The sequence below is a fragment of the Sphaeramia orbicularis genome, chromosome 22 (genome assembly GCF_902148855.1).
Source record: "Sphaeramia orbicularis chromosome 22, fSphaOr1.1, whole genome shotgun sequence".
Classification (NCBI taxonomy): domain Eukaryota; kingdom Metazoa; phylum Chordata; class Actinopteri; order Kurtiformes; family Apogonidae; genus Sphaeramia; species Sphaeramia orbicularis.
In genome coordinates, this window is record NC_043978.1 from 1445726 (window position 1) to 1471612 (window position 25887).

The 25887-nt window shown below is 42.6% G+C and overlaps 2 protein-coding genes across 2 annotated transcripts; one reads left to right on the forward strand and one right to left on the reverse strand.

The window, feature by feature from the left end:
• Nucleotides 1–475: 475 nt before the first annotated feature.
• Nucleotides 476–7700, forward strand: odf3l2a (outer dense fiber of sperm tails 3-like 2a). Its single transcript, XM_030126964.1, has 5 exons — nucleotides 476–527; nucleotides 1984–2094; nucleotides 2191–2304; nucleotides 4605–4746; nucleotides 7352–7700. The coding sequence occupies exons 1-5, from the start codon at nucleotides 476–478 to the stop codon at nucleotides 7698–7700; spliced, it is 768 nt and encodes a 255-aa protein (XP_029982824.1).
• Nucleotides 7701–12764: 5064 nt separating this feature from the next.
• ebi3 (Epstein-Barr virus induced 3) lies at nucleotides 12765–24944 on the reverse strand. The gene is made up of 6 exons (XM_030127116.1): nucleotides 24458–24944; nucleotides 23546–23660; nucleotides 23343–23442; nucleotides 17841–17958; nucleotides 17581–17744; nucleotides 12765–13067 (listed from the first exon to the last, which is right to left on the reverse strand). The coding sequence occupies exons 1-6, from the start codon at nucleotides 24558–24560 to the stop codon at nucleotides 12924–12926; spliced, it is 744 nt and encodes a 247-aa protein (XP_029982976.1). The 5' UTR covers nucleotides 24561–24944; the 3' UTR covers nucleotides 12765–12923.
• Between the last annotated feature and the right edge of the window lie 943 nt (nucleotides 24945–25887).

The following is a 25887-nucleotide window of genomic DNA, read 5'->3' on the forward strand; positions in this document are numbered from 1 at the left end:
TAAATTGCACTTATTTTTCTTAAGAAATTTCAGTTTTTTCAGGTTATTCACATAGTTCATAAAAGTAAGTATTTTCACAATTAAATGGTGTGTTTTTTGTACTAAAACAGAGACAAAAATTTGGAGTTGTCATTATTTACAGGTTATTCTGTTCTTATTTTATTTGTCTGGTCCACTGCAGATCAAATCGGGCTGAATGTGGAACCTGAAAGAACAGGAGTTTGACAGCGCTGGTGTAGTGGTTTGTATTCCTGCGTTAACTCTGGGAGAGTCAAACCAACTTGTGAAAAGCTTTAGTCCTGACAGCGCCTGAGGGAAAAGGAGGTGTAGAGTAGATGGAAGCCTTGTACAAGATAGAGTTTCTTCACCTGGTGGTCATGTATAATTCAGTCTGGGAGGCCGTGGATCACCTGGAGAGGACACAGAACCAAAGACCAAGACGCACAAAGAGGACAAAGACCACAGCAGGCGGACAATGGAGGACGAAGCGGTGAAGAAACGGCCCATAATCTCTGCAAGAGAGAGAGGTCAGTCTGATAAATCTGTGTGTGTGTGTGTGTGTGTGTGTGTGAGAAGGTTATTATCGTTAACAAAAACTAACAAAATGACGAAAACTAGAATTGTAAAAACATTTTCATTAACTGAAATAGATAAAAACTATAATTAAAAGAAAAAACGATAACTAACTGAAACTGTATTGTGTGTTTACAAAACTAACTAAAACGGGTAAAAATTATGGATAAAATTCCCTTTGTTTTCATCTTTGTCAATGTCGGATTGATATGAAATCGATTTATTTCCCTCAAGCAATTTTCTCTGCTGGCACCATCTGATATTTAAGGGTCCGTCACTTGTGTTCAGTTGTGGTTTCCAGTCGTCTTCTGGTCCCCACTCTACCTGGAAACATGGAGACTAAAGCAGCAGAGTCCTGTCTGGGATTGATTTGAATACGACGACAGAGAAGAAGAGAAAAGAGACCACTGAACTACAACTGAACTACAACTGAACTACAACTGAACTACAACTGAACTACAACTAAACTACAACTAAGCATTTAGAAAAAAATGAAAACTAATAAAAACAAGCAAACCTGCTCTAAAAACTAATTTAAACAAACTGAATTAGAGAAAAAACAGGCAAAATGAATTAAAACTAAACTAGAATGAAAAATCCAAAAACTATTATAACAGTGGTGTGTGTGTGTTTGTGTGCGTGTGTGTGTATGTTTGTGTGCGTGTGTTTGTGTGTGTGTGTGTTTGTGTGTGTACGTCTGTGTGTGTGTGCGTGTGTTTGTGTGTGTGTCTGTGTGTTTGTGTGTGTATGTCTGTGTGTTTGTGTGTGTGTGTATGTCTGTGTGTGTGTGTGTGCGTGTTTGTGTGGGTGTGTTTGTGTGTGTGTGTGTTTGTGTGTGTGTGTGCGTGTGTTTGTGTGAGTGTGTTTGTGTGTGTACGTCTGTGTGTGTGTGCGTGTGTTTGTGTGTGTGTGTGTTTGTGTGTGTACATCTGTGTGTGTGTGTGTGTGTTTGTGTGTGTGTGTATGTCTGTGTGTGTGCGTGTGTTTGTGTGTGTCTGTGTGTCTGTGTATGTCTGTGTGTGTGTATGTCTGTGTGTGTGTGTGTGTGTGTGTGTGTATGTCTGTGTGTGTGTATGTCTGTGTGTGTGTTTGTGTGTGTGTGTTTGTGTGTGTGTGTGTGTGTGTGTGTGCATATGGACTATATTAAAGCTGAACAGTCTTTGCTATAGAATCTCTCAGTCGTCGTCCAGTCATTGCTTCATAGTTGTTTGAAAGTCTTACTTTGTTTAGAATTCATTCCTAAACAACCAGAGGAAGGAGGTTCAAATGCTAAACCATAGAAAATAAGTCAAAGAGCTGCAGCTGGAAACCATCAGAAACAGTCCAGTAGACCCACAGAGCAGCAGGGGTTGAATGTGTTGCATCATTTTCATTCCTGTCGTCATGGTCCTGGTCTGGTCTGGTTTTCAGGTCCGGGTCCTGGACGCTACGCCCTGCCCCCGACCGTGGGATACATCAACCATGACTTCACCAAGCCCAGCAGCCCCGCCTACTCCTTCCACAGCCGCATGAGCAGCGCCAGTGAGTGACCCAACCCGACCCGACCCCACGGAGGTCCGGGTACCAGCCCTGATACTGGTTTGTCTGGTAACCGTTTGTGTTTCCTGTGTGGTTTAGTGGTTTCTGTGGACTCCAGTCCAGGACCCAGGTACAACATCGATGCCAAGGTCACCAGGTTTGGACGCATGGACACCCCATCCTACTCCATGCTGGGCAGAGGGAGGCGTTTAGGTGAGATAGAGTCCACCTGGAGTCAGCTGATGATTATGTGAAAGAAACTGGTCCAAAAACAGGACAGAGGGTTCAGCATTCAAAGCAGATGGAGACAAATGTTATGAAGCAGGTTTGGGTCTGTTTGAAAAAGAAATACTTAGTGAGATAAAAGACAAACTCTTTTCAAATAAAATACATTTTTAGCTCGGCCCGTCCATCACTGGCAACTAGTCTCGCAACACAATCAGATGTGTTGCCGTGGAGACGACCTTCTGCACAATGCATCCCACAGCACTTCCACCTCCGACTGAACAAGTGATTCTGACGAGTTTATGTGAGAATAAACCAAATATTAGTAAAGTGATGCTGAACTGGTTCAGTTACGTTCATGAATCGATTCAACGCGTTTCAACTCGAAAATGTAAATAAACACACAGAGCACAAAGTGGTTTTAAGCAACAATAGATAGATAGATAGATAGATAGATAGATAGATAGATAGATAGATAGATAGATAGATAGATAGATCATACTAAACCAGTGGTTCTTAACCTTGTTGGAGGTACTGAACCCCACCAGTTTCATATGCGCATTCACCAAACCCTTCTTTATTAAAAAATAAAATATGATTTTTTTCCAAATTCAAGACACAGGCATATGTTTTACTGGTGCACAAAATGAACCGTGCATTAACATCACTGTGTTCAAAGAACAAAACCAATACAGTGCATGAACTCACAAAAAATTCCATACCTTTTCACAAAGACATGACCTTTTTTAATACTGCCACACTGAAATGGTTTTAATTTTTGTATTCCAATAATGAACTTATTGTATTTATGCTATTTATCATTTTTAACATTTTAACACACATCCATCACCTAATTTCCATCAGGCTACAATAATAATGAATATTTATTGCAAATCAGTGTGACTTCTGCTGTTGCCTTTGACAGACCATTTCAGAAATGCGTGGCTTCACCTTGGTAAGTGCCACTCTCATGCCATTTCCACAGCAAAGTCTGTTCCTTTTCTTCGTTTTTATGTCCAGCATCCTTATTACGGCACTAGCTCGGCTTTAGCGTAATACGATTTCTCCATCTGCGACGGTGCGTCGGTCGTCACATGATTGTAACTGACCAGTGCGGTGACCGAAAAAAGTAAACAAACGCTACACATGGCTGCCTCCGTGGTTAACAGGAAGTAGCAAAAGTCATAACAACGATGTGGAAAATATTCAAATAATTCATCGTCAGACGAGTGGAAGAGATTATAAACACTTCCGGATGTGTTGCAGTGCTATAAGCAACAACAATACACCGCGTATATTGGATGTCAATCAGAGAAAGAGTCTCCGAAGCCGTTTGTTTACATACATGGACCTAGCCCGACACACACACCCGACTAATGAGTCGAGTGTGTGTCTTGACCTCCGCCGAACCCCTGAGACTGACTCACCGAACCCCTAGGGTTCGATCGAACCCAGGTTAAGAAGCACTGCTCTAAATATAATTATCTATTGACAGTAGTCCTATGTTCATATACAGTTTAGTCCTGTTCTAATTCCATTCTTCGTGGACAGAACACACACATGTTCAAGGTTAAACCTGTTTCCACCTCTGTTTGTTCAGTGGATTAAACACCACTGACACTGCCAGTTCACAAACAGCCCCTACCAGATGTTTTTTTTTAATTTTATTTTTTTTAAATTGGTGAATCATTTGAATCGATTCAGAATCGATTCAAAACAGTTGAATAAACCGAAAGAATCAAGTTGGTAAAAAGAATGGCACTTCCCATCAGTATTCAGCTCAGAGGAGAACTGGGCTAAAATGACGCTGTAGTTCACTGAGTTTTAACAGCGTTTTAGTTGTTTATGGTTGTGTTTATGTTTTATTTTTACATTCTGGAAATTCAACTAAGAGCTGAGATTTACACAGGGGTCTTTTTTCTTAAAGGTGCGGGAGACTTTCATGACCAGTTTTTCATCCAATCCGTCCATCCTCAGTCATCTCCTCAGTATCATGGATCTGTTCGTCTGTCTGTCCTTCCTCACCTGAATCTCTTCCCTCACAGTGAACAGTTCCTTAGTTCCATCCACCAGTAACAGACCATGTGTTTACAAACTGAGCCGGGAGGGAATTCGGGCATCTGAGGAACAGATTCATGATACTGAGGAGGTGACTGAGGATGGACAGATTGGATGAAAAACTGGTCACAAAAGTCTCCCGCACCTTTAAATGAGTCTTACTGAGCCTCTTAGAGAAAAATAAAAAAAACAAGGATGACATGTGACCAGCCTTTCATGTACCCTCCTAGGTCAGGTGTTCCAGACTCCAGGTCCGGGGACCTACAGCCCAGAAAAGGCTCCGCCCGTCAACACCCACCGCCGACCACCGTCCTACACCATGAGCACCCGCACCAGATACCGCGCTGTGGACGCTGTTCCAGCTCCAAACAGGTACATGAAGGAGGAAACTCCAAAAACCATATTCAAATAATCATTTAATCAAATTGAATCAAAGAAAATACTCAATAGATTAATCGATTACAAAAATACTCAGCTCTAACTCCACCAAACCAGTCCAGTTCCATCTGTACCCTCTAATCTGTCAGCTCAGTCTGAAACACTTTTGGATCCAACTGAACATGGAACGAACATCCAACTGGGGGTGGGGCCTGGACTCATGCGCGTCACAATAAGTGTCTGTGTGAAACACAACAGTGGAACCAATGTTTAACAGCAGAGACATGAAGGAAACCAAGGTTCAGGAAGATTCAGGAAATTTCACGTCAAGTCAGCTGACCAGTAAAACAACCGATAAATATTAACAGCTCCAAATTTTCTTTGTTGTATTTTGGGGGGGGGGGGGGGATTACATTGTTAAACTGTTTACGTTTGTAAATTACCCTTTAACACAAAATGGGAAGAACCTGAACAACCATGAACAGCCTGAAATTTCTTAAGAAAAATGAGAGAATTTTAACAATATTACACCTCATTTACACATGTGCATGATGACTTAGGCTACGTTCAGATGGCACGTTTTTAATGCACCATTCAGATTTTTGGGTGAAATCCAATTTATTTGTGTGCTCATTCATATTACAAATTAAATGTGACTTCTATCAGTTTTGAGTCTGAACTGAATGGGACCCTGAAGTGACTCACATGCACTAAAGAGGTCCTGAAGTGTCCCACATGCACTAAAGAGGTCCTGAAGTGTCCCACATGCACTAAAGAGGTCCTGATGGAATACCAGACCACACAGACACACACTGTGTTTACAGAAGGAAATATGGTTTTCCTCTGCGCCTCCTCCTGAGATGCAGAATAGAGGATATGCACATACATCACCCCCCCCAGGCCACACCCCTCTAAGTCAGACTGAGTGTCTTAAACCAACCTGCTCAACATGACGGAGTATAGCAGTAAACACAGCCAGAGCGGGAAAATGTGAAATCTGAAATTAAATGAAGGACAGTTGGACTGGACATGGATCTGTACGAGCTACCAAAGAACAAGTGGTCCATGAACACTGACATGTGGACACACATGGAGGATCCAGACCTGATCCAGGGGGGAGGGGATCAGCGCTATTTGGACCTGAAACTAATATACATGGTTTCATCAGGACTGACAACCAGGGTCCAAAACTAGGGCCCAGAACCAGCTGATCCAAAGGGTCCAAAACTAGGGTCCAGAACCAGCTGATCCAAAGGGTCCAAAACTAGGGCCCAAAACCAACTGATCCAAAGGGTCCAAAACTAGGGCCCAGAACCAGCTGATCCAAAGGTCATTTCCAGTAGACCGTGGACTGACCCCAGTGAATCTATGCATGATCTACTGGGACTGAGCAGATTTACTGAGTCTAGTTCAGATCCAGTCCTATATCCAACACAGATACTACTGCTGTGGACCAGCAGGGGACCACTGGATTCTGGGAAATTAGTAGATTTACACCACCTGTTTTTAAATTAACACATTATTCTTGTAATATTATGGCTTTATTGTCGGAATATGACGACTTTAATCTCATAAACAAATGACATTTTCGTTACATTATGATTTTATTTTATTTTTTTAAACTAGGACTTTATTCTCATAACATTGTGATTCTTTTTGTATTCAACTTTATTCTCATAAAATTGCAGGTTTTATATCAATATTTTATGACTTTATACTTGCAGTGACAGGTGTTTTTCTTTTCTTCTGTGGTCCTAATACTCCGTCGTAGCTTTATTCTCCAGTTCCCCCGTATTTGTAAAACTAGGTTGGCCTCAGTTTAATTTGGTTTACTAATCATGTAGGAGCACAAGGTTCACAATCACAAAATGAAGACAAAAACCAGGAAAGATCTGATCATGAAACCAAGAGCTGCACTAAGAAGGAACGTTAGCCAAAACAATAGGTCATTTCAGGTCTGATTGGACCCAAAAATACAGCAGAAATGAATGTTAGCTGACACCAAACAGGATCCACAGATCTAGGTTTGGTTTCCTGGATTTGTGGATCCATCTCCTTCTCTTTTCTTTGTCTTTTGGTGTCTGTAAAACGATAGCTCCCTCTGCTTTTCAAACAATCAACTGAACAACAGCTCTGCCCCATTTTTTATTAAATATTGTTCTTCAGTTTAGACAGTATTGAAGCCAACGCTGTCACTCATCTCCCTCTTTCTGCCACTCAGTGGGCGGAACCGCGGTGACTTCTGCTAGCGGTGACGTCACGTGTATACCCTCTATTGTGACATTTGTCGCATTTCAATGACGTAAAGGTCGGATAATGCGACCTGGCCATTCAGACTGAAGTTACATTGCAAAATATCAGATACTTATTAGATTTAGGACCACATATGAAAGTGGTCCAGGTCAGATTAGTGCTGTTCAAACTGTCTTTAACAGACCGGATACAGGTCCCATATGGGTTAAAAAAAATTGGATTTGGGCCATGTTTCCTGCAGTCTGAACGTAGCCTCAGACACTGAACTGCTAGTGCTTCTACAGACCAAACTCCAGATCCAGTCACATTTCTGCAGGTTAATCTAAATCCTCTGTCCCCTGTCCAGCTACATGCTTCCTAATCTGCTGGGCTGCCAGGTTCCAAACAAACCGTCCAGTGCCAGCTACAGCTTCTTGGGTCGAAGGAATGTGGGCGCTCCCTCTGAGGACCTGTCCAAGAGCCCTGGACCAGGAAAATACAACAGCACCCCCGCAGACATTTACCGCACCCGCCAGCCCTCCTTCTCCATGCAGAGCCGGACTAAGAGGCCCAGCTACTCCTCCAGTATTCCTGGACCTGGAACATACAGTCCAGAGAAGTTCTACATGCACCTCCCCAAACCGCCGTCCTTCACCTTAGGAATCAGACACTCAGAGTTCGTCACCCCACTGGTAGTGGACGTTGTTGACAGCTGACAACAGATGCCTCCATTTTTATTTTTTTCATTTTTCACACAGTTGTGGAGCTGCCACTTAATGTAATAAATATATCAAATAGAATAAAATATGTTTCCTAATGGTCACCAATGGAGTGTGTTCAAATTAGTCAGTAGTGCAGTGAGGCCATGGCATTTTAATAAAGATACAGAGTGGTTCAGGAGCGACTTTACAGATAGAGCCCAGTGTCAGATTCCATGCAGATTTCTGAGATAGTGCCTAAAGCAGCGGTTCCAAACCTTTTTTGGCTTGTGACCCCATTTTAACATCACAAATTTCTGGTGACACCAGACATTCAAAACAGAGATTTTTTTTTTTTTTTGCTAAAATTAATTTGTTTTTGATCATGTAATGGTTTGCTATACTATGTTGAAAATAGATGTTGAACGTTAACATTAATACACGTTCATTTCAGAGGACATTTAGTCTATATAATGTATATTATTGTGGATGGAGGCAGTAAAGCCAGGTGTAGATTACTGCACAAAGGCAGAATTGGATTTTCCTTGGTCAGGATATGTACAGTCAGTCGAGCTGTGATTTACAAGGCTGACAATTAATACTGAACAAACAAGAACTGAAACTATGAATTATGAAAGAGCTGCAGCATCTGAAACTGACCACAATGAACATTTGACAGATAAACAGTAACACAGTGCTGAAGTTTCACACTCAGAGTTTGTCATGTCTTTTATGGCTTGGGATCGTCTCTGTCAACTCACCATATTTTTTTATTAGTAATTTTTGATTGATTGATTGAGTAATTTTTTTTTTTATCAATTACTAGAAATTTCAGGTGACCCCATGTGGGTTCCTGACCCCAAGGTTGAAAAACACTGACCTAAAGGTTTGATTTTTGCAGAGCCCCTTTGGTGACGTGAGGCAAAAAAATATTAATGCATGGCCACGAGATAAATGCTAAATGCTAAATATGCACAAATCTCTGAAATCTTGAAGTTTGCTAATCCTAACACTGTCTCTTTTACGTTGCTGTTACTTCCACAAATTTCATGGTCACGTAACAACCAGGTTACACACAGCAGACGGCACAGTATCTGATTGGTCCATGTGATGCACTTTTCCACCAATAGAAATGCAGTGACATGTTTTCTTGCACGCAAGTACTTCCTGCTTGCAAGAAATTCCCTTAAAACATTAGGTTAAGAAATTAACCCCGGTTCTCTGAAACATGAGTGTGGCATCTCAATATGGGACACGCTCCCCAGAAGCCCTATAACATCATGCTAGTCACCTGACTGACAGATGTGACACCTGCTCCCCAGAGGAGGAGGGGCTATAAGAGCGTAGTGGCACATCATCACATCAGTCTATAAGTAAACACACCTCTTCTCATTCCAGGCAAGAAGGGTGGTCTGGTGAGATACCTCACTCATGTTTCAGAGAACTGGGGTTCATTTCTTAACCTAATGTTCTCTTTCAACATTTGTTTCGGTGTCTTGCTATGGGATGTCAAGACTTCCGCATTGCCAGACAAGCTTACTTGAAGACCACCATAACTACATAGGCACCTGAGGTAACGCCCCCACGCTCAGAACACTCTGATAGGGAGGGCACAGTACCATCCAGTCTATAGTACCTGGCAAATGTGTGTGGTGTAGCCCAACTGGCTGCTGCACAAATCTCCTCCACCGAGGTGCCCTGGAACAGTCCCCATGAAGTAGCCATGCCACGAGTGGAATGAGCGCATAGATCTGCAGGAGGCTGGAGCCCACTGCTGATAGAAGCCACAGCTTCCACTGTCCAGTGAGTCAGATGCTGCTCAGAGAGAGGCGTGCCCTGGTGGAATGCAGCCCATAACACAAACAGCTGATCGGTTTTTCTGAACACAGCCGTCCTGTCCACATATACACCTAACACACAAACTGGACAGAGTGTGTGAGCTGCTGCTGCTCCTCTGAGGGAAAAGGAGAAGGATAAAATACAGACAACTCAATGGGAAGACATGACAAGGTCAGGTGAAAGACCTTTGGCATAAAAGCAGGATTAGATAATGCATGTATGTTACTCACATAGTCACATTGGCTGAGGCCAACGCCAGTAGCAGAGCAGTCTTAAAACAGAGTATTTTATACTCTATCTGACTAAGAGGCTCAAACAATGCTGGCCAAAGCGGCGCTACCAAAATGAGCAAGTGTCTCCTCTCTCTGACTCTGCAAAAAGTCGGAGTGATCAGCTCTAATGGAGAAAAACACATATAGGAGGACATGTGGCCACTTGTGCACCAAAGCTCTAGACCCAAAGGTGTGCTCTGATCCGTCAGAGTAAAACAGGTGACACTGTGTGTCCTCTCATGACACAAACAGGTCCATGTCAACCTGTCCATACTTACTTACTTGTCCATACTTCTCCCATATCTGACTCAAAACCCCACCATAGAGTTTCCAATACTTGTAGCGAGGGTTGCCCCTGGAGAGGAGGTCCACCCCCTGCTTCATTAGACCTGGGACATGCATAACTCAGTAATGACAGGTGAGAGCTGGTCCATGTGCAGCAGATGTGAGCAGGACCTTCCTTGTTTGTTGACATGTGCCACAGCTGTGGTATTGTCTGTCCTGACCAGGACATGCTGCCCTTTGATGAGAGGCAGGAAATGTCACAATGCCAGTAGTCTAGCCCAGAGGTCCAGGTAGTTTATGTGACATACCTGCGTATGTGAACTCCAAATGCCACTCACTGTTCTGCCCTCATGCGTGACCCCCCAGCCGTGCAAAAAGGCATCTATTGTAAAAACTTTCCAAACTAAGACCACCCCTATGGGTGTGCCCATAGTCAGAAAAGCCTTGTGTCCCCAAGGATGCAGAGCACGCATGCACTGTGCATTACCCAGATGGAACGGCTGCCATGGCACGATGGGTTGAGACCCACCGCTGCAACCCACCGTTGGAACGGAGGTATGTGCTGACCGCCCGGTGGAACGACCACCAGGGCTGATGCCATAAGGCCTAACAGTCAGAGGAAAGCCCTGGAGTGCAGCAGTGTGCCCCGGTGGAAGGTGGTCAGACAAGCCGTTAAAGCTTTTATCCTGTCCGCCGACAGATGTGCTCTGCAGGAAACTGAGTTTAGGCTCAGGCCTTTGAAGTCGATGTTTTGAGACGGGGCCAGAACACTCTAGTCCCAGTTTCCTGTAAAGCTCAGAGACGCCAGGTGCGATGTGAGCAGCCTGGGCTGAGAGAGAGCCTGAACAGGAGCACTGTGTATTGTAATGGAATTTTCTGATTCCCTTCTTTGTTTCCGTATCCATTCCTGACTACCCTTCCCCACTACATGCTACCTTTCCCGAATATCCCCCACTGCATGCTAATTTTCCCATATTCTTACCCAAATGCCCCTACTGTATGTGTAAATTTTCTTGCAAGGTAACAAAAGGTGACTGATTGTTAAAGCCATGAGTTCATCATTCAATCAAAAGGCCCTTTGAGGAGACTGGAGGTGTCACTTGCAAATGTGATTCACCCTATAAAAGGTGGACCTTGTGAGAAGCTCTTTGTCTTTTCTTCACAATCGCCGCTCGTGTGCAGAACTGACCTTTCTTGACAAAGAAATAAAATATTGTCGGCCAGCAGATGTCTCTATTTCATTATTCACCAGCAGCAGAAAAAAACTTCCATAACAGTATTCTTAAACCCTCCCTGGAAAACAAATCTGAGATACTTTCTGTGGGGAGGATAAACAGGGATGTGAAAGTATGTGTCTTTCAGATCTATGGACACAAACAAACCACCTTGACATACAAATCAGTGTTGTGTGTATGTCAGCATCCTTAACATGTATGTTCTCATATACTTGTTCAGAGCACACAGATCCAGGATTGGACACAACCCCCGTCCTTTCTTGGGGACAAGGAAATACCTTGAATAGAAACCACTTTGGCACTGCCCCGACAGCAAATTCAAATTGCACCCTTGTTTTTGAGAACTTTTATTTCCTCCTGTAGGATAAAAGCTTCTTCCCCTTGCATCTGTGAATGCATCATGCTATTGAAACTGGGAGGTATGGACGCAAACTGGAGCCTCTTGTTCTGGTCTTCAGAATCCAGTCTGATGCCCCACACATGCACCACACCAGACCGAGGTCACCCACAGTATCTGTGCACATATCCTCTACATCTGCTCTCTGTTGTGTGAGGGGAACGCTGCTTCTTCATTAGTGGTCCAATGCTGCCATCTAGTGGGAGCAGCTGGTACTGCGGTGCATTGGCCTGTCCTGTGTTTATGTCCAACATCTTTATGTTCATGTTTTTTTTTTTTTTTTTATGTTTTGCAACATTTGAATATGTCCTTAGCCTGGGGCCTGGATACACATGTGAACAAACTTTTATTGAACACACATGTGGCAGACAGGACACTGGGATGGAACACTGTTGAGCTCTCTGCAGGTAATGTCCTCCGTCTTTGTGGGTCATGAATGTCGAGCGCTGTCACAGCCTCTGCACTGCACACCTCTACATGGGTACACGCCCCTTGAATAATGAACATGAACCGGACATCTGGTAGGGGGGGCAGGTGCCAGGCCCGACCTGCTCCCCCTCTGAGGTGGACACTCATCATGTTCATATTTATTCAGGTTATTCACATTTTATTGTTCCAGGATAGTTTGTAAATGTAAGTATTTTCATAATTTAATGTTATTTTTTGCACTAAAAGAAAGACAAAAGTTTGCAGTTTTCATTATTTATAGGCATAATGTAATATTTTTTTCACATCAAACAGAGAAGAAAATCTGCAGTCATTCTTTTTTGTCGGTTCTTCTGCTGTTATTATTTGACTGTAGATCATATTGGTCTGAATGTGGAACCGCAACTAAAATGAGTTCCACAGCCTTGACTGTGGAATTTATACACTTTGTAAATTCATCCCAGGGGCCGAATTGGAACCTTTGGTGGGGCTGCATTTGGCCCCCAGGCCACAGGTTTGGCACCCCTGCTAAAATACAGAAATCCCTTTGAAGCTGAAAAGGACCAGGTTGTTCCAGTGACTGGGTGGAACTACACTAAAACTAACAGCATAAACACACACATTCTGGGTCAAATACAGATAAACTTTATTCATCCCCATTGGGAAATAATATACCTTTTATTACCTTCTGTTACAAAGATTTAAAATACTTAACATGAACTTTTACTCTTAAAAATATGACAAATAAATACTTGAATAAATTACTAAATGTGTTTGATGGAGTCTTTCATCGTATGGTGACGTTTACTGGTGCACTCCAGTCGCTGCACTGGCCCAGTCCCAGTAAGTCCTTGGCACACACCTGGAACCGGTACATCCTCCCAGATGTCAGCCCCTTCAGGTCGATCCTGGTGCCTTCAAATGGACCCAGCTGCAGGACAGGACACAGGACAGCTTAGAAACCAGTACGCTTATTCCACATTCAAACAGGCATGTTCACATGTCAGTGGACCAGTTACATTACAAAACTACTCTGTGAGCCTGGACTTTGTATTTACTAAAATGTTTTAATTCCAATGTACTTAAATGATTTCAGTTTTATTCCATTACTATAAAATGTTCAGTATATTCTACTAATTTGGCGACAGAGTCAAAAGTATGAAACAGTTTCAGTTGAATGGATTTAAATCACTCAGTTTTAGTCCTCTCCCCCTTGAACTGCCACCTAATCGTGGTGGGGGAGTTTGAGTGCCCAAATGATCCTAAGAGCTATGTTGTCGGGGGCTTTATGCTCCTGGTAGGGTCTCCCAAGGCAAACAGGTCCTGGGTGACGGGCCAGACTAAGAGCAGTTCAGAAGCCACTATGGAAAGAATTACAGCAAGGACCGTGACATCGCCCGGTACGGCGCAGCCGGGGCCCCACCCTGGAGCCAGACCCGGGGTTGGGGCTCGAAAGCGAGCGCCTGGTGGCCGGGCCTTTGCCCATGGGGCCCGGCCGGGCACAGCCCAAAAGAGTGACGTGGGCCCGCCTTCGGTGGACCCACCACCCGCTGAGGGAACCGTAGGGGCCGGGTGCATTGTGGATTGGGTGGCAGTCGATGGCAGGGGGCTCGACGACCCGATCCCCAGATAGAGTCTGGCTCTTGGGACATGGAATGTCACTTCGCTGGGGGGGAAGGAGCCGGAGCTTGTGAGGGAGGTTCAGAGATACTGTCTAGATATAGTCGGGCTCACCTCCACACACAGCTCGGGCTCTGGAACCCAACCCCTCGAGAAGGGCTGGACTCTCCACTTCTCTGGCGTTGCCCACGGTGAGAGGCGGCGGACTGGTGTGGGCTTGCTCATCGCCCCTCAGCTCAGCTGTAATGTGTTGGAGTTCATCCTGGTGAACGAGAGGGTTGCGTCCCTGCGCCTTCGGGTCAGGGACAGGTGCCTCACTGTTGTCTCGGCCTACGGGCCGAACAGCAGTGCAGAGTACCCAGCCTTCTTGGAGTCCCTGGGAGGGGTGCTGAATGGTGCTCCGACTGGGGACTCCATTGTTCTACTGGGTGACTTCAATGCCCACGTGGGCAATGACAGTGAGACCTGGAGGGGGGTGATGGGGAAGAACGGCTTCCCTGATCTGAACCCGACTGGTGTTCTGTTATTGGACTTCTGTGCGAGTCACAGTTTATCCATAACAAACACCATGTTCGAACACAAGGATGTCCATAAGTGCACTTGGCACCAGGACACCCTAGGCTGGAGGTCGATGATCAACTTCGTTGTCGTGTCATCAGACCTCCGGCCACGTGTCTTGGACACTCGGGTGAAGAGAGGGGCGGAGCTGTCAACCGATCACCACCTGGTGGTGAGTTGGATCTGCTGGCAAAGGAGGAAGCCGGACAGACTCGGCAGGCCCAAACATGTTGTGAGGGTCTGTTGGGAACGTCTGGCAGAGCCCGATGTCAGCGCGGTCTTCAACTCTCACCTCCAGGAGAGCTTCTCCCAGATCCCAGGGGAGGCTGGGGACATTGAGTCCGAGTGGACCATGTTCTCCACCTGCATTGTCAAAGCGACTGCTCGGAGCTGTGGCCGCAGGGTCTCCGGTGCCTGTCATGGCGGCAATTCCCGAAACCGGTGGTGGACCCCTGAAGTAAGGGATGCCGTCAAAAGCTGAAGAAGAAGTCTTATCGGGCCTTGTTGGCTCATGGGACTCTGGAGGCAGTTGATGGGTACCGGAAGGCCAAGTGTGCTGCAGCCCGAGCGGTTGTGGAGGCAAAAACTCGGGTCTGGGAGGAGTTTGGGGAGACCATGGAGGAGGACTATTGGTCGGCCTCGAGGAAATTATAGCAAACCGTCCGGCACCTCAGGAGGGGAAAGCAGTGCACCACCAACACTGTTTACAGTGGAAGTGGGGTGCTGCTGACCTCGACTGGGGATGTTGTCGGATGGTGGAAGGAATACTTTGAGGATCTCCTCAAGCCCACTGCCACGTCTCCCATGGAGGAAGCAGAGGCTGAGGTCTCAGAAGTGGACTCGTCCATCACCCAAGCTGAAGTCACCGAGGTGGTTGGCAAGCTGCTCGGTGGCAGGGCTCCGGGGGTGGATGAGATTCGCCCTGAGTACCTTAAGTCTCTGGATGTGCAGGGACTGTCTTGGTTGACATGTCTCTGTAACATCGCGTGGCAGTCGGGGACAGTACCTCTGGATTGGCAGACCAGGGTGGTGGTCCGCCTTTTTAAGAAGGGGGACTGGAGGATGTGCTCCAACTACAGGGGTATCACACTCCTCAGCCTCCCGGGGAAAGTCTATTCCAGGTACTGGAGAGGAGGATCCGACCGATAGTTGAACCTTGGATCCAGGAGGAACAATGCGGTTTTTGTCCTGGTTGCGGAACACTGGACCAGCTCTATACTCTCCATCGGGCGCTCGAGGGTTCATGGGAGTTCGCCCAACCAGTCCACATGTATTTTGTGGATTTGGAGAAGGCGTTCGACCGTGTCCCTCGTGATCTCCTGTGGGGGGTGCTTCGGGTGAGTGGGGTCCGGGGCCCTTTGTTAAGGGCAGTCCAGTCCCTGTATGACTGAAGCAGGAGTCTGGTTCGCATTGCCGGCAGTAAGTCAGACCTGTTCCAGGTGCATGTTGGACTCCGGCAGGGCTGCCCTTTGTTACCAGTTCTGTTCATTATTTTTATGGACAGAATTTCTAGGCGCAGCCAGGGGCCGGAGGGGGTCCGGTTTGGGGACCACAGGATTTCATCTCTGCTTTTTGCAGATGCTGTTGTCCTGTTGGCCTCATCGAACCTGGACCTTCAGCATGCCTTGGGGCGGTTTGCAGCCGAGTGTGAAGCGAGCAGGATGAGGATCAGCACCTCCAAATCCGAGGCCATGGTTCTCAACTGGAAAAAGGTGGTCTGCTCTCTCCAGGTTGGTGGGGAGCCCTCGCCCCAAGTGGAGGAGTTCAAGTATCTTGGGGTCTTGTTCACGAGTGAGGGAAGGATGGAGCATGAGATTGACAGACGGATCGGTGCAGCGTCTGCAGTGATGCAGTCGCTGTACCGGTCGGTTGTGGTGAAGAAGGAGCTGAGCCGAGAGGAGAAGCTCTCGATTTACCGGTCAGTCTACGTTCCTACCCTCACCTATGGTCATGAGCTTTGGGTCATGACCGAAAGGACAAGATCCCGGATACAAGTGCTCGAAATGAGTTTCCTCTGCAGGATGGCTGGGCGCACCCTTAGGGATAGGGTGAGGAGCTCAGTCACCAGGGAGGAGCTCGGAGTAGAGCTGCTGCTCCTCCGCGTTGAGAGGGGCCAGCTGAGGTGGCTCGGGCATCTGTTTTGGATGCCTCCTGGACGCCTCCCTGGGGAGGTGTTCTCCAGGCATGTCCCGCCAGGAGGAGGCCTCGGGGAAGACCCACGACACGCTGGAGACACTATGTCTCTCGGCTGGCCTGGGAACGCCTCGGGGTCCCCCCGGAAGAGCTGGAGGAGGAGTCTGGGGAGAGGGAAGTCTGGGCATCCCTGCTTAGACTGTTACCCCCGCGACCCGGCCTCAGATAAGCGGTGGATAATGGATGGAATGGAGTTTTAGTCCTGACCACACCTTTTTATCTGTGCATTGCATTGTGGGTATTGGGCATGTTGTTGTAAATGTGTTCTTTTTCTGTGCGGGGGTTCAGTGGGGTGGCGGTGTTAGTGTTCATTTGGACTGAATGTGTGTCTGTCAGTGTTTATTGGCCTTTTTGTGTTTGTTTTTGTATTTTTGTACAGCTGCACCATGAGTCAGAGCCACAGGAAGAACTATGGATTTACTGTTCAGCTCTTTTTTTTTTTCTTTAATAGTAGATAAGTTTTTGCGTTCTTCCCTTCTTTTCTTATAGCGGGTAATTTTTTGGGCTGTTCTCTTTTTTTCTTATAGTGGATAATTTTTTGGGTTCTCTTTTTTCTTAGAGTGGATCATTTTTTTTTGGTTCTCTTTTTTTCTTAGTGGATAATTTTTTTGGGCTGTTCTCTTTTTTTCTTATTGTGGATAATTTTTTTTGGGTTGTTCTCTTTTTTCTTAGAGTGGATAATTTTTTTGGGCTGTTCTCTTTTTTCTTAGAGTGGATCATTTTTTTTGGGTTGTTCTCTTTTTTCTTATAGTGGATAATTTTGTGGGCTGTTGCACCTCTGGGCCACCGTAGTGATGACAAGTGAAAACAAAAAAGACAAGTTCTTGGATGACCCCAAAGAACATTACCCTTAATGTAAACAGTTTTGTCAGATTTTGCAAAAGTTACTTATTTCACCCCCCACCCCCACCCCCAGTGTCCGTCAGGGGGCTCCGTATAAACCAGTCTATCAAACTAAATTAAAACTTCTTGAGGTGCTAAAATTTAACTGAAATGAAAAGTCTGTTTTTTTAAATAAAATAAGAACTAATCCAAATGTTCAAATTCAGATTTGTGATGAATGTAAGTCTCACATTGACAGACTTCAGGGTGCCTCTGTTCTCCCACCGATACAGGATCTGGTATTTGAGGGGGAAGATGTCCAGGTTGGCCCACGTCGGCGGGGGGGTCCATCCCACTACGGCGGTTTTGGGATTCTGAGCAGAAACCCACACGTCTACAGGAGGATCTGGTTTGACTGCAGAGACAGAAGAGAAGAACCAGGATGGAATGAAGGCGTTCCCAGTGCGTTTGGTCACATGGTCTGGGTTTTAGAACGAGGGTCAGCTGTTACCGATGTCCTCCAGCATGAAACTGGACAGATGGGAGCTGCTGCCGCCGGGATACACCGCTGTGACGTTGATGATGTAGTCTGTGAGGAGCTTCAGGTTAGGGAGGAGACAGCGCCACAGCTGAAACACACACACACACACACACACACACACACACACTATTTAGGCTACGTTCAGACTGCAGGGCAATGTGACCCAAATCCGATCTGACCCAGACCACTTTCATATGTGGTCCTAAATCTGATCCAGATCTGATATTTCCAATGTGACTTCAGTCTGAACGTCCAGGTCGCATTTATTCGACCTTTACGACACTGAAATGTGACAAACGTCCCAGCTGTTGGTCGGAGTGGAGGAAAACCATATTTCCTTCTGTAAACATATAATAGTTTTGGATTTTTCATTATAGTTTAGTTTTATTTCATTTTGACTTTTTTTCTCTAATTCAGTTAGTTTTAATTTGTTTTTAGAGCAGGTTTGCTAGTTTTTATTAGTTTTTTTTTTTCTAAATGCTTAGTTTTAGTTTAGTTTTAGTATTAATTTTAGTTCAGTGGTCTCTTTCCTCTTCTTCTCTGTCGTTGTATTCAAATCAATCCCAGACAGGACTCTGCTGCTTTAGTCTCCATGTTTCCAGGTAGAGTGGGGACCAGAAGACGACTGGAAACCACAAGTGAACACAAGTGACGGAGCAAAAAGTGTCGTATGGAGACAGCACAGAAAATTGCTTGACGGAAATAAATCGATTTCATATCAATCCGACATTGACGAAGACGAAAACAAAGGGAATTTTATCCACAGTTTTTATCCGTTTTAGTTAGTTTTGTAAACACACAATACAGTTTCAATTAGTTGTCTTTTTTTTTTTTTTAATTATAGTTTTTATTTATCTCAGTTAACGAAAATGTTTTTACAATTCTAGTTTTGGCCATTTTGTTAGTTTTCGTTAACGATAATAACCTTGCTGTAAACCCAGTGTGTGTCTGCATGGTCTGGTATTCCATCAGGACCTCTTTAGTGCATGTGGGTCACTTCAGGACCTCTTTAGTGCATGTGGGTCACTTCAGGGTCACATTCAGTTCAGACTCAAAACTGATAGAAGTCGCATTTAATGTGGAATATGAACCAACACACAAACAAAATCAGATTTCACCCAAAACTCTGAATTCTGCATTAATATCTGCTGTGTGGGCGGAGCCTAAGTGTGTCCAGGGTTCCTCTAATCTGTCCTGGTCCTTCAGAATGAAGAGTGAAGGCTCATGTGATTTAAACAGTACAGCATCAGGACTGTTTCTGGAACCAATCAATCAAATTATATTGATATAGCGCCGAATCATAACAAAAGTTATCTCATGACCCTTTACATGCACTCAAAGAAATGGAAAACCCATGTAGTAATCCTTATGCAATGTATTTATGTTGAAAATATTTAATAAATTCATTTTTAGTGAAAAAAACAAGAGAGTTACATTACATTTAAGTAATAATACAAGTCTTGGGAATATTCAATACTGTTTAATACAATTTAGTCAACGCAGTCACTTAAAAAATGAAGTTTGGCATGTTTGCCGCAGTGCATTATGGGTAGTGGGTACTATGTTGTAAATGTGTTATTTTTATGCTCAAGAATTCAGCGGGGTTGTTGTGTTAGTACTAGTTTTGACTTAATATGTGTATGGCAATGCTTATTGGACTTTTTGTTTATTTTTTCTGTATTTTTGTAATTTGTAAAGTTGCACCCTGAGTGAGAGCCATTGGTAGAGCAATGGCTATCCTGTTGGGATTAATCTAGTTTAGGTCTCTCTCCCTGTCAAATTAAAAGCATAACTATTGCTCACACCTGATATTGAGCTAACTTTGAGTCGAATTTCCACCAATGCTACAATAGTGATGTTAAAGGGAACTAAATGTAACAGCATGTAGTAAATTCAGTGTGCTTAATAAATTCAACATAGTGGTATTTAGTAAATTCAGTGTTTAATAAATTGAACATAACGATGTTTAGTAAATTTAACATGAAGACATTTAGTAAATTCAACATGTTTATTAAATTCAATGAAATGATATATAGTAAATTCAATGTGTTTAATTGATTCAATGTAATGATGTATACTAAATTAAATGTAACAATATTGAGTAAATTCAACATGTTTAATAAATTCAACTTAACTGTGTGATGTAGCACTTAATTAAGACGGTTTGCTGAAATTTAGTCATCTAGTATTTTTAAAATTTAAATAAAAAAGTTTTGTGGGACCGGTTGACGTTATCTTATTATTTAAATCCAATGTTCTGTTTTTTTGAGTGTGTAGAGCTGGAATAAACCAGACTCTCAGCCAATCAGATTTCAGTTTCACCTCACAGGGCTAGCTGGCTTACCCCCAGTGTGGGCAGCATTTATCTGTCCTCTGATTGGACGGTAAAAGCTCAACTCATTTGATATAGTTTTAGACATATTCTTTCTGAGTCATGTCAAAAAAGCTCATTTTAATTGAATTTAATTGAATTATTAATACATTTGAGGTGGATTTCACCACAAAAAATCTGAATTGTGCATTAAGACCAGCTGAGTAACATGAATGGAGGGTGTTTCCTTTGGCCCATGGCAGATGGATGGTCCCAGTGGAACTACGTTGGTTGAGTTTATCCTTTGCACCCTCACCTCACAGAACTACATGAATCCCTCTCTTGTAAATTTGTAATTTTTTCTCTCATTACCTCTGCCACGGAACGGCAGAGGTCATGTTTTCATCTGGGTCTGTAAGCCTGGACTTTGTTTTTACTAAAAGGCTTAAATTCCAATGTACTTAAATGATTTCAGTTTTATTCCATTACTATAAAATATTCAGTATATCCTACTAATTTGTCGACACAGTCGAAAGTACAAAAACAGTTTCAGTTGAATGGATTTAAATCACTCAGTTTTAGTCCTGACCACACCTTTTTATCTGTGCATTGCATTGTGGGTATTGTTCATGTTGTTGTAAATGTGTTGTTTTTCTGTGCAGGGGTTCAGTGGGGTGGTGCTGTTGGTGTTCGTTTGGACTGAATGTGTGTGTGTTAGTGTTTATTGGCCTTTTTGTGTTTTTTTTTGTATTTTCGTACAGCTACACCATGAGTCAGAGCCAGAGGAAGAACTATGGATTTACTGTTCAGAAAAAACTGCTCCTGTTCAGTGTAAATCCTTATGCTTTGCCATATTAAAAACACTTCCTGTACTGGTGAATTATATTAAATTAACTCCCTGTGTAATTTCCATTCATGCTACAATATATTAAGTTCAATAATTATGCAAAGCAATTTATATTGCAGAAGATTAAAATTTAAGTCAACATGGAATTGAGTCCAATCATCTGATGATATTAAGTTAATGAATATACAAAGCAAATGACATTGAAACAAATTTTAAGTGAAATTCACTTGGCATTTAGTGTGTTGTACTTAAAATAGTAATTCCATTCAAATCAAGCATTGCAGTTTAATCCACTCAAGTTTTCATTACTCTTTACTGAAATTTTTTAAGGCAACGGGTTTAGAGTTACATTACTTAAAAATGTTGATGTAATCAGTTTCAACTATCTTTTTGAGTTAAATAAACTTATTGGGGTTTACGGTGTGGGATTATTTTTGTTCTATGTAAATCTTTATGCCGTGCCAAATTAAAAGCACTTCCTGTACTGGCAAATTACATTGAGCTAACTACTTGCTTACCTTCCATCCACGCCACAATATAATAAGTTTAATAATTATACAAAGCCATTTACACTGCAAAAGATTTTAATTTAAAACAACTTGGAGTTGAGTCCAATGAACTGATGATATTGAGTGTAATGATTATACAAAGCAATTGACATTGCAGCTAATTTGTAGTTAAATTAACTTGGTATTTAGTGTGTTGTACTTAAAATAGTAATTCCATTCAAATTAAGCATTTAAGTTTAATACACTCAAGTTTTCATTACTCATTACTGAAAGTTTTTAAAGCAACGAGTTACTTCATATTTTTTAAGTAAATTCAACTTATCCGGTCTGTCTGTCTGTCTGTCTGTCTGTTTGTTTGTTTGTTTGTTTGTCTGTGTGCAAGATAACTCAAAAAGTTATGGACAGATTTGGATGAAATTTTTCAGGAAATGTTGATACTGGCACAAGGAAGAAATAATTCAATTTTGGTGGTGATTAGGAGGGGGAGGGGGGTGCCTTGGTGGAGGTCTGCGCTCTCTGAGTGCTTTTCTAGTTTATTTATTTATATTTTATTTATATATATATATATATATATATATATATATTTACTTATTTATTTATTTATTTATTTTTTCTACACACTTTGTACATGTATCTATATTGATATGTAAGTCAAAGTGTTGGCCGCTTTTTTTTGTTTGTTTGTTGAAAAAACACTAAAAGTTTAACTTATATATAAAAAAAAAAAAAAAAAGACCTGCTGTGTGAACGGAGCCTTCGAGCATCTGCACTTTAGTCGAGGACGGTTGGAATGAGGACATGAAACTGAACTAGAACGGACAGAGTAGAGTCCATTTGGAGTTCCAAACACATGTAGGATGTTTTTCTTCTCTAACTCAGGGCTGTCAAACCCCTTTTGGTTCAGTTCCATATTTAGCCAAATTTGATCTCAAGCGGGCCACACCAGCAACATAATGATTTAATAACCTAGAAATAATGACAAATCCAAGTTTTTCTGTTTGTTTTAGTGCAAAAAAAACAATAAAATTATGAAAATATTTACATTTAAAAAAACAGATGTGAACAACCTGAAAAACAGAAATTTCATTTGAAAAATTAGTGCAATTTTAAGAATATTATGCCTCGACTAATTATTTATACAAGTACATTTACACACAGTATTACATAAACATATGATAAAATTTTGGAGTTTGGAACTAAAATTTGAACAATTTCTACAATATTCCATCTCTCATTAATACATTTCCAGATCACAGTGGATCCACAAATGCACCAAACATTTAGGAACGGGCAGAATATTGTTCAAATTGCACATTTCGGGTTTTTCATCTTTGTTTTTATTTATGTATTTATTTGCATTTTATTGTGAAAAAATAGTTTTGTAAATGTAAATATTTTCACAGTGTAATGTGATTTTTTTCACTTAAATTTTTGCACATAATTTTTCATAAAGAAAATTTGTCGTCATTATTTCTGGGTTATTGTGTTGTTATTTTTACTGTAGATCACATTGGTCTGTATGTGGAACAACCTGGACTGTTCAGGTTCATTTTTGCACTTTCATCCTGCAGGGCCGGAATGGAACCTTTGGCAGAGGGGGGCCAGATTTGGCCCCCAGGCCGAAAGTTTGAGACCTGTGATCATACTCAGTGTTATTCCTCTGTCCTCCTTCGATCAGTACAATTACATGAACATTTACTATTATGCAAATTAGGTGATGATGTCATTTAGGAACTTCTCGAGACTTTTAGGACAGAAAACAGATCCTTTCATGACTGAGGAGTTGGAAACACTGGACTGATTACCTGATCAGAGGAAGGTGACGGCGCTGACGTCGGTCCAGACGACGAAAATGTGGGACGTATGAGAAGACATGAGCGGATGACCTGCTGTCTGAGTCTGTCGCTGAAAAAAACAAAGAGAGAAAGAGGTCGAAAAAACACAAACCTGAGGCCACTGAACAGCAGCTTTTTAAAAGGGATGAGCACTTTTAGGTCGATAGGTTTACCTGTAGGTGGCGACGTAGTGGGTGGGGGGGTTATGTGGAGGTTCAGGCCACGCACACACAGTCAGGTTGGGGTAACGTGGACACCAGCAATGCACTCTGGGAGGAGACGGAGGAGCTGAGGAATCAAAGGCAAATGGCTTATTTAATATGTAGACGATGTTTTTTTTTTTTTTTAGATGTTTTCTGTTTGTTTCTGCAGGTGATGCTTCCATATCATTTGCAAGGTTATTATCGTTAATGAAAACTGACGAAATGACGAAAACTAGAATTGAAAAAACATTTTTGTTAACTGAAATAAATAAAAACTATAATTAAAAGCGTTTACTGAGTCCATGTGTGGTGCGTTCACTGAGTCCATGTTCACTGAGTCCATGTGTGGTGCGTTTACTGAGTCCATGTGTGGTGCGTTCACTGAGTCCCCTCCCATTTTTGGACTTTTTTCGTTTCATTTGTTGATCATTTCGGTTTTGTTGCAGCTTTCAGCATGAAATTTGACAAGAACTTTTTTTTGTAGTTATATTTTTGAAACTAGTGTCTTTTGCTCTTAGATGTAAAGTATTTTAAACTCCCATGATGCATTTTGCATCTCTAACATAATTTCCACCCTGCTCAAAACTGCCAAACATTCAACACGTTTCAGGACTTTAACCCTTTAAATTCCAGTTAAATTATTTGAATTCTGAAAAATTTATTCCAAAAACAACAGGACCGAGGCTCCTGTCGTCCAGTGGCATTTTTAAAGACATTAACTGACATTTGTTTGACCTTTCTAGGTCACTCAAGGTCAAAGGTCAAGGCACCAAATGTGTGTGTGTGTGTGTGTGAGTGCATGTGTGTGTGTGTGTGTGTGTGCGCCTGTGTGTGTGCACGTGTGTGTGTGTGTGTGTGTGTGTTTAGTGTACAGGTACTCACTCCCTGTTGTTGCTGTCACTCTCAGCAGTTCCAGACCTCCACTCCCCAGAACACACATGAGGAACATAATGGTGAAAACCCCCCCAGCAGCAACAGCAGACATGTCTGCTCCAGGTCACAGTAAAAACACACTGTTGGATTAAACACCTGACAACAGTCGACTGTCCTGTCCTTCTGTCCTTCTGTCCTTCTGTCCTTCTGTTCTGTTCTTCTGTTCTGTCCTTCTGTTCTTCTGTTCTTCTGTTCTGTCCTTCTGTCCTTCTGTTCTGTTCTTCTGTCCTGTCCTTCTGTCCTTCTGTCCTTCTGTTCTGTCCTTCTGTTCTGTTCTTCTGTTCTGTCCTTCTGTTCTGTCCTTCTGTCCTTCTGTTCTTCTGTTTTGCTGTTTTGCTTCCGGTCCCGCCGCTTGTGTTCAAAGTTCGCAGATAAAGTTCGCAGATAAAGTTCGCAGATAGAGCCGTGCACTGAAGCGTCTGTCGTCTGTGTGTGAGCGGCTTCTTATCAGCGTTTTAACAGTAAAGTCAGTCAGAATGAAAGAGGAACCGTCTGTGACGCTTCACAGGAAAACCCTCTTCTTCTGTGGTCGGGTTTGGTTTCCTTATGTCAGAATGTGAACTGTAAAGTAAAAAAAAAACCCCAAACAAATTAACCCGTCAAGACCCAGAGTTTTGGGGTAGTTCCCAAGTGAATGTTTCTGTCTGACTGATTTCTTTAGCCAGGGCTGTCCGCACCAAGGTCAGAAGAGTTTGGGATTTTTCATCATAGTTTAGTTTTATTTAGTTTGGACTTTTTTTTTCTAGTTCAGTTAGTTTTCATTTTTAGGGGGGGTTTGCTACTTTTTATTAGTTTTCATTATTTTCCAAATGCTTTGTTTTTGTATTAATTTTAGTTTTGTCGTATCTTTTATTTTCTTCTCTGTCGTATTCAAATAAATCCTCCTTCCTTCATGCCTCCTGCCTGAAACGCTCCATAAATAACTTGTTTTCATAAAATGGTCGAGTTTCAGACACAATGATTATCTGACTGAGACGGTGATGCTACACAGAATTGTGTATTTTCAAAACTTGAGTAAGAAATACATGTTTTTACTTGTTTTGTGAGATTTCATTTTATATTTGAATGATTTCAGCAACAACCAAACAAGAAAATAATAACAGATAACAGCATGAAATATTTAAGCAGCAAATGATCCACGTTGTAATAGTTTTAGATTTTTCATTATAGTTTAGTTTTATTTAGTTTGGACTTTTTTTCTCTAATTCAGTTCGTTTTAATTCGTGTTTAGAGCAGATTTGCTAGTTTTTATTAGTTTTTGTTATTTTCTAAATGCTTAGTTTTAGTTTAATTTTAGGTTTTTTTTAATATCTTTTCTCTTCTTCTCTGTCGTCGTATTCAAATCAATCCCAGACAGGACTCTGCTGCTTTAGTCTCCA

Bases quoted from the DNA above. Each gene is read 5' to 3' on its own strand.
- odf3l2a (XM_030126964.1), top strand. From the start codon at position 476: ATGGAGGACGAAGCGGTGAAGAAACGGCCCATAATCTCTGCAAGAGAG. The intron at 2,095-2,190 runs GTGAGTGACCCA...TGTGTGGTTTAG, and splicing joins CAGCCGCATGAGCAGCGCCA to TGGTTTCTGTGGACTCCAGT. The intron at 4,747-7,351 runs GTACATGAAGGA...TCCCCTGTCCAG, and splicing joins GCTGTTCCAGCTCCAAACAG to CTACATGCTTCCTAATCTGC.
- ebi3 (XM_030127116.1), bottom strand. From the start codon at position 24,560: ATGTCTGCTGTTGCTGCTGGGGGGGTTTTCACCATTATGTTCCTCATG. The intron at 23,661-24,457 runs GTGAGTACCTGT...TTGATTCCTCAG, and splicing joins AGTGACAGCAACAACAGGGA to CTCCTCCGTCTCCTCCCAGA. The intron at 17,745-17,840 runs GTAACAGCTGAC...CTGTCTCTGCAG, and splicing joins TTTCATGCTGGAGGACATCG to TCAAACCAGATCCTCCTGTA.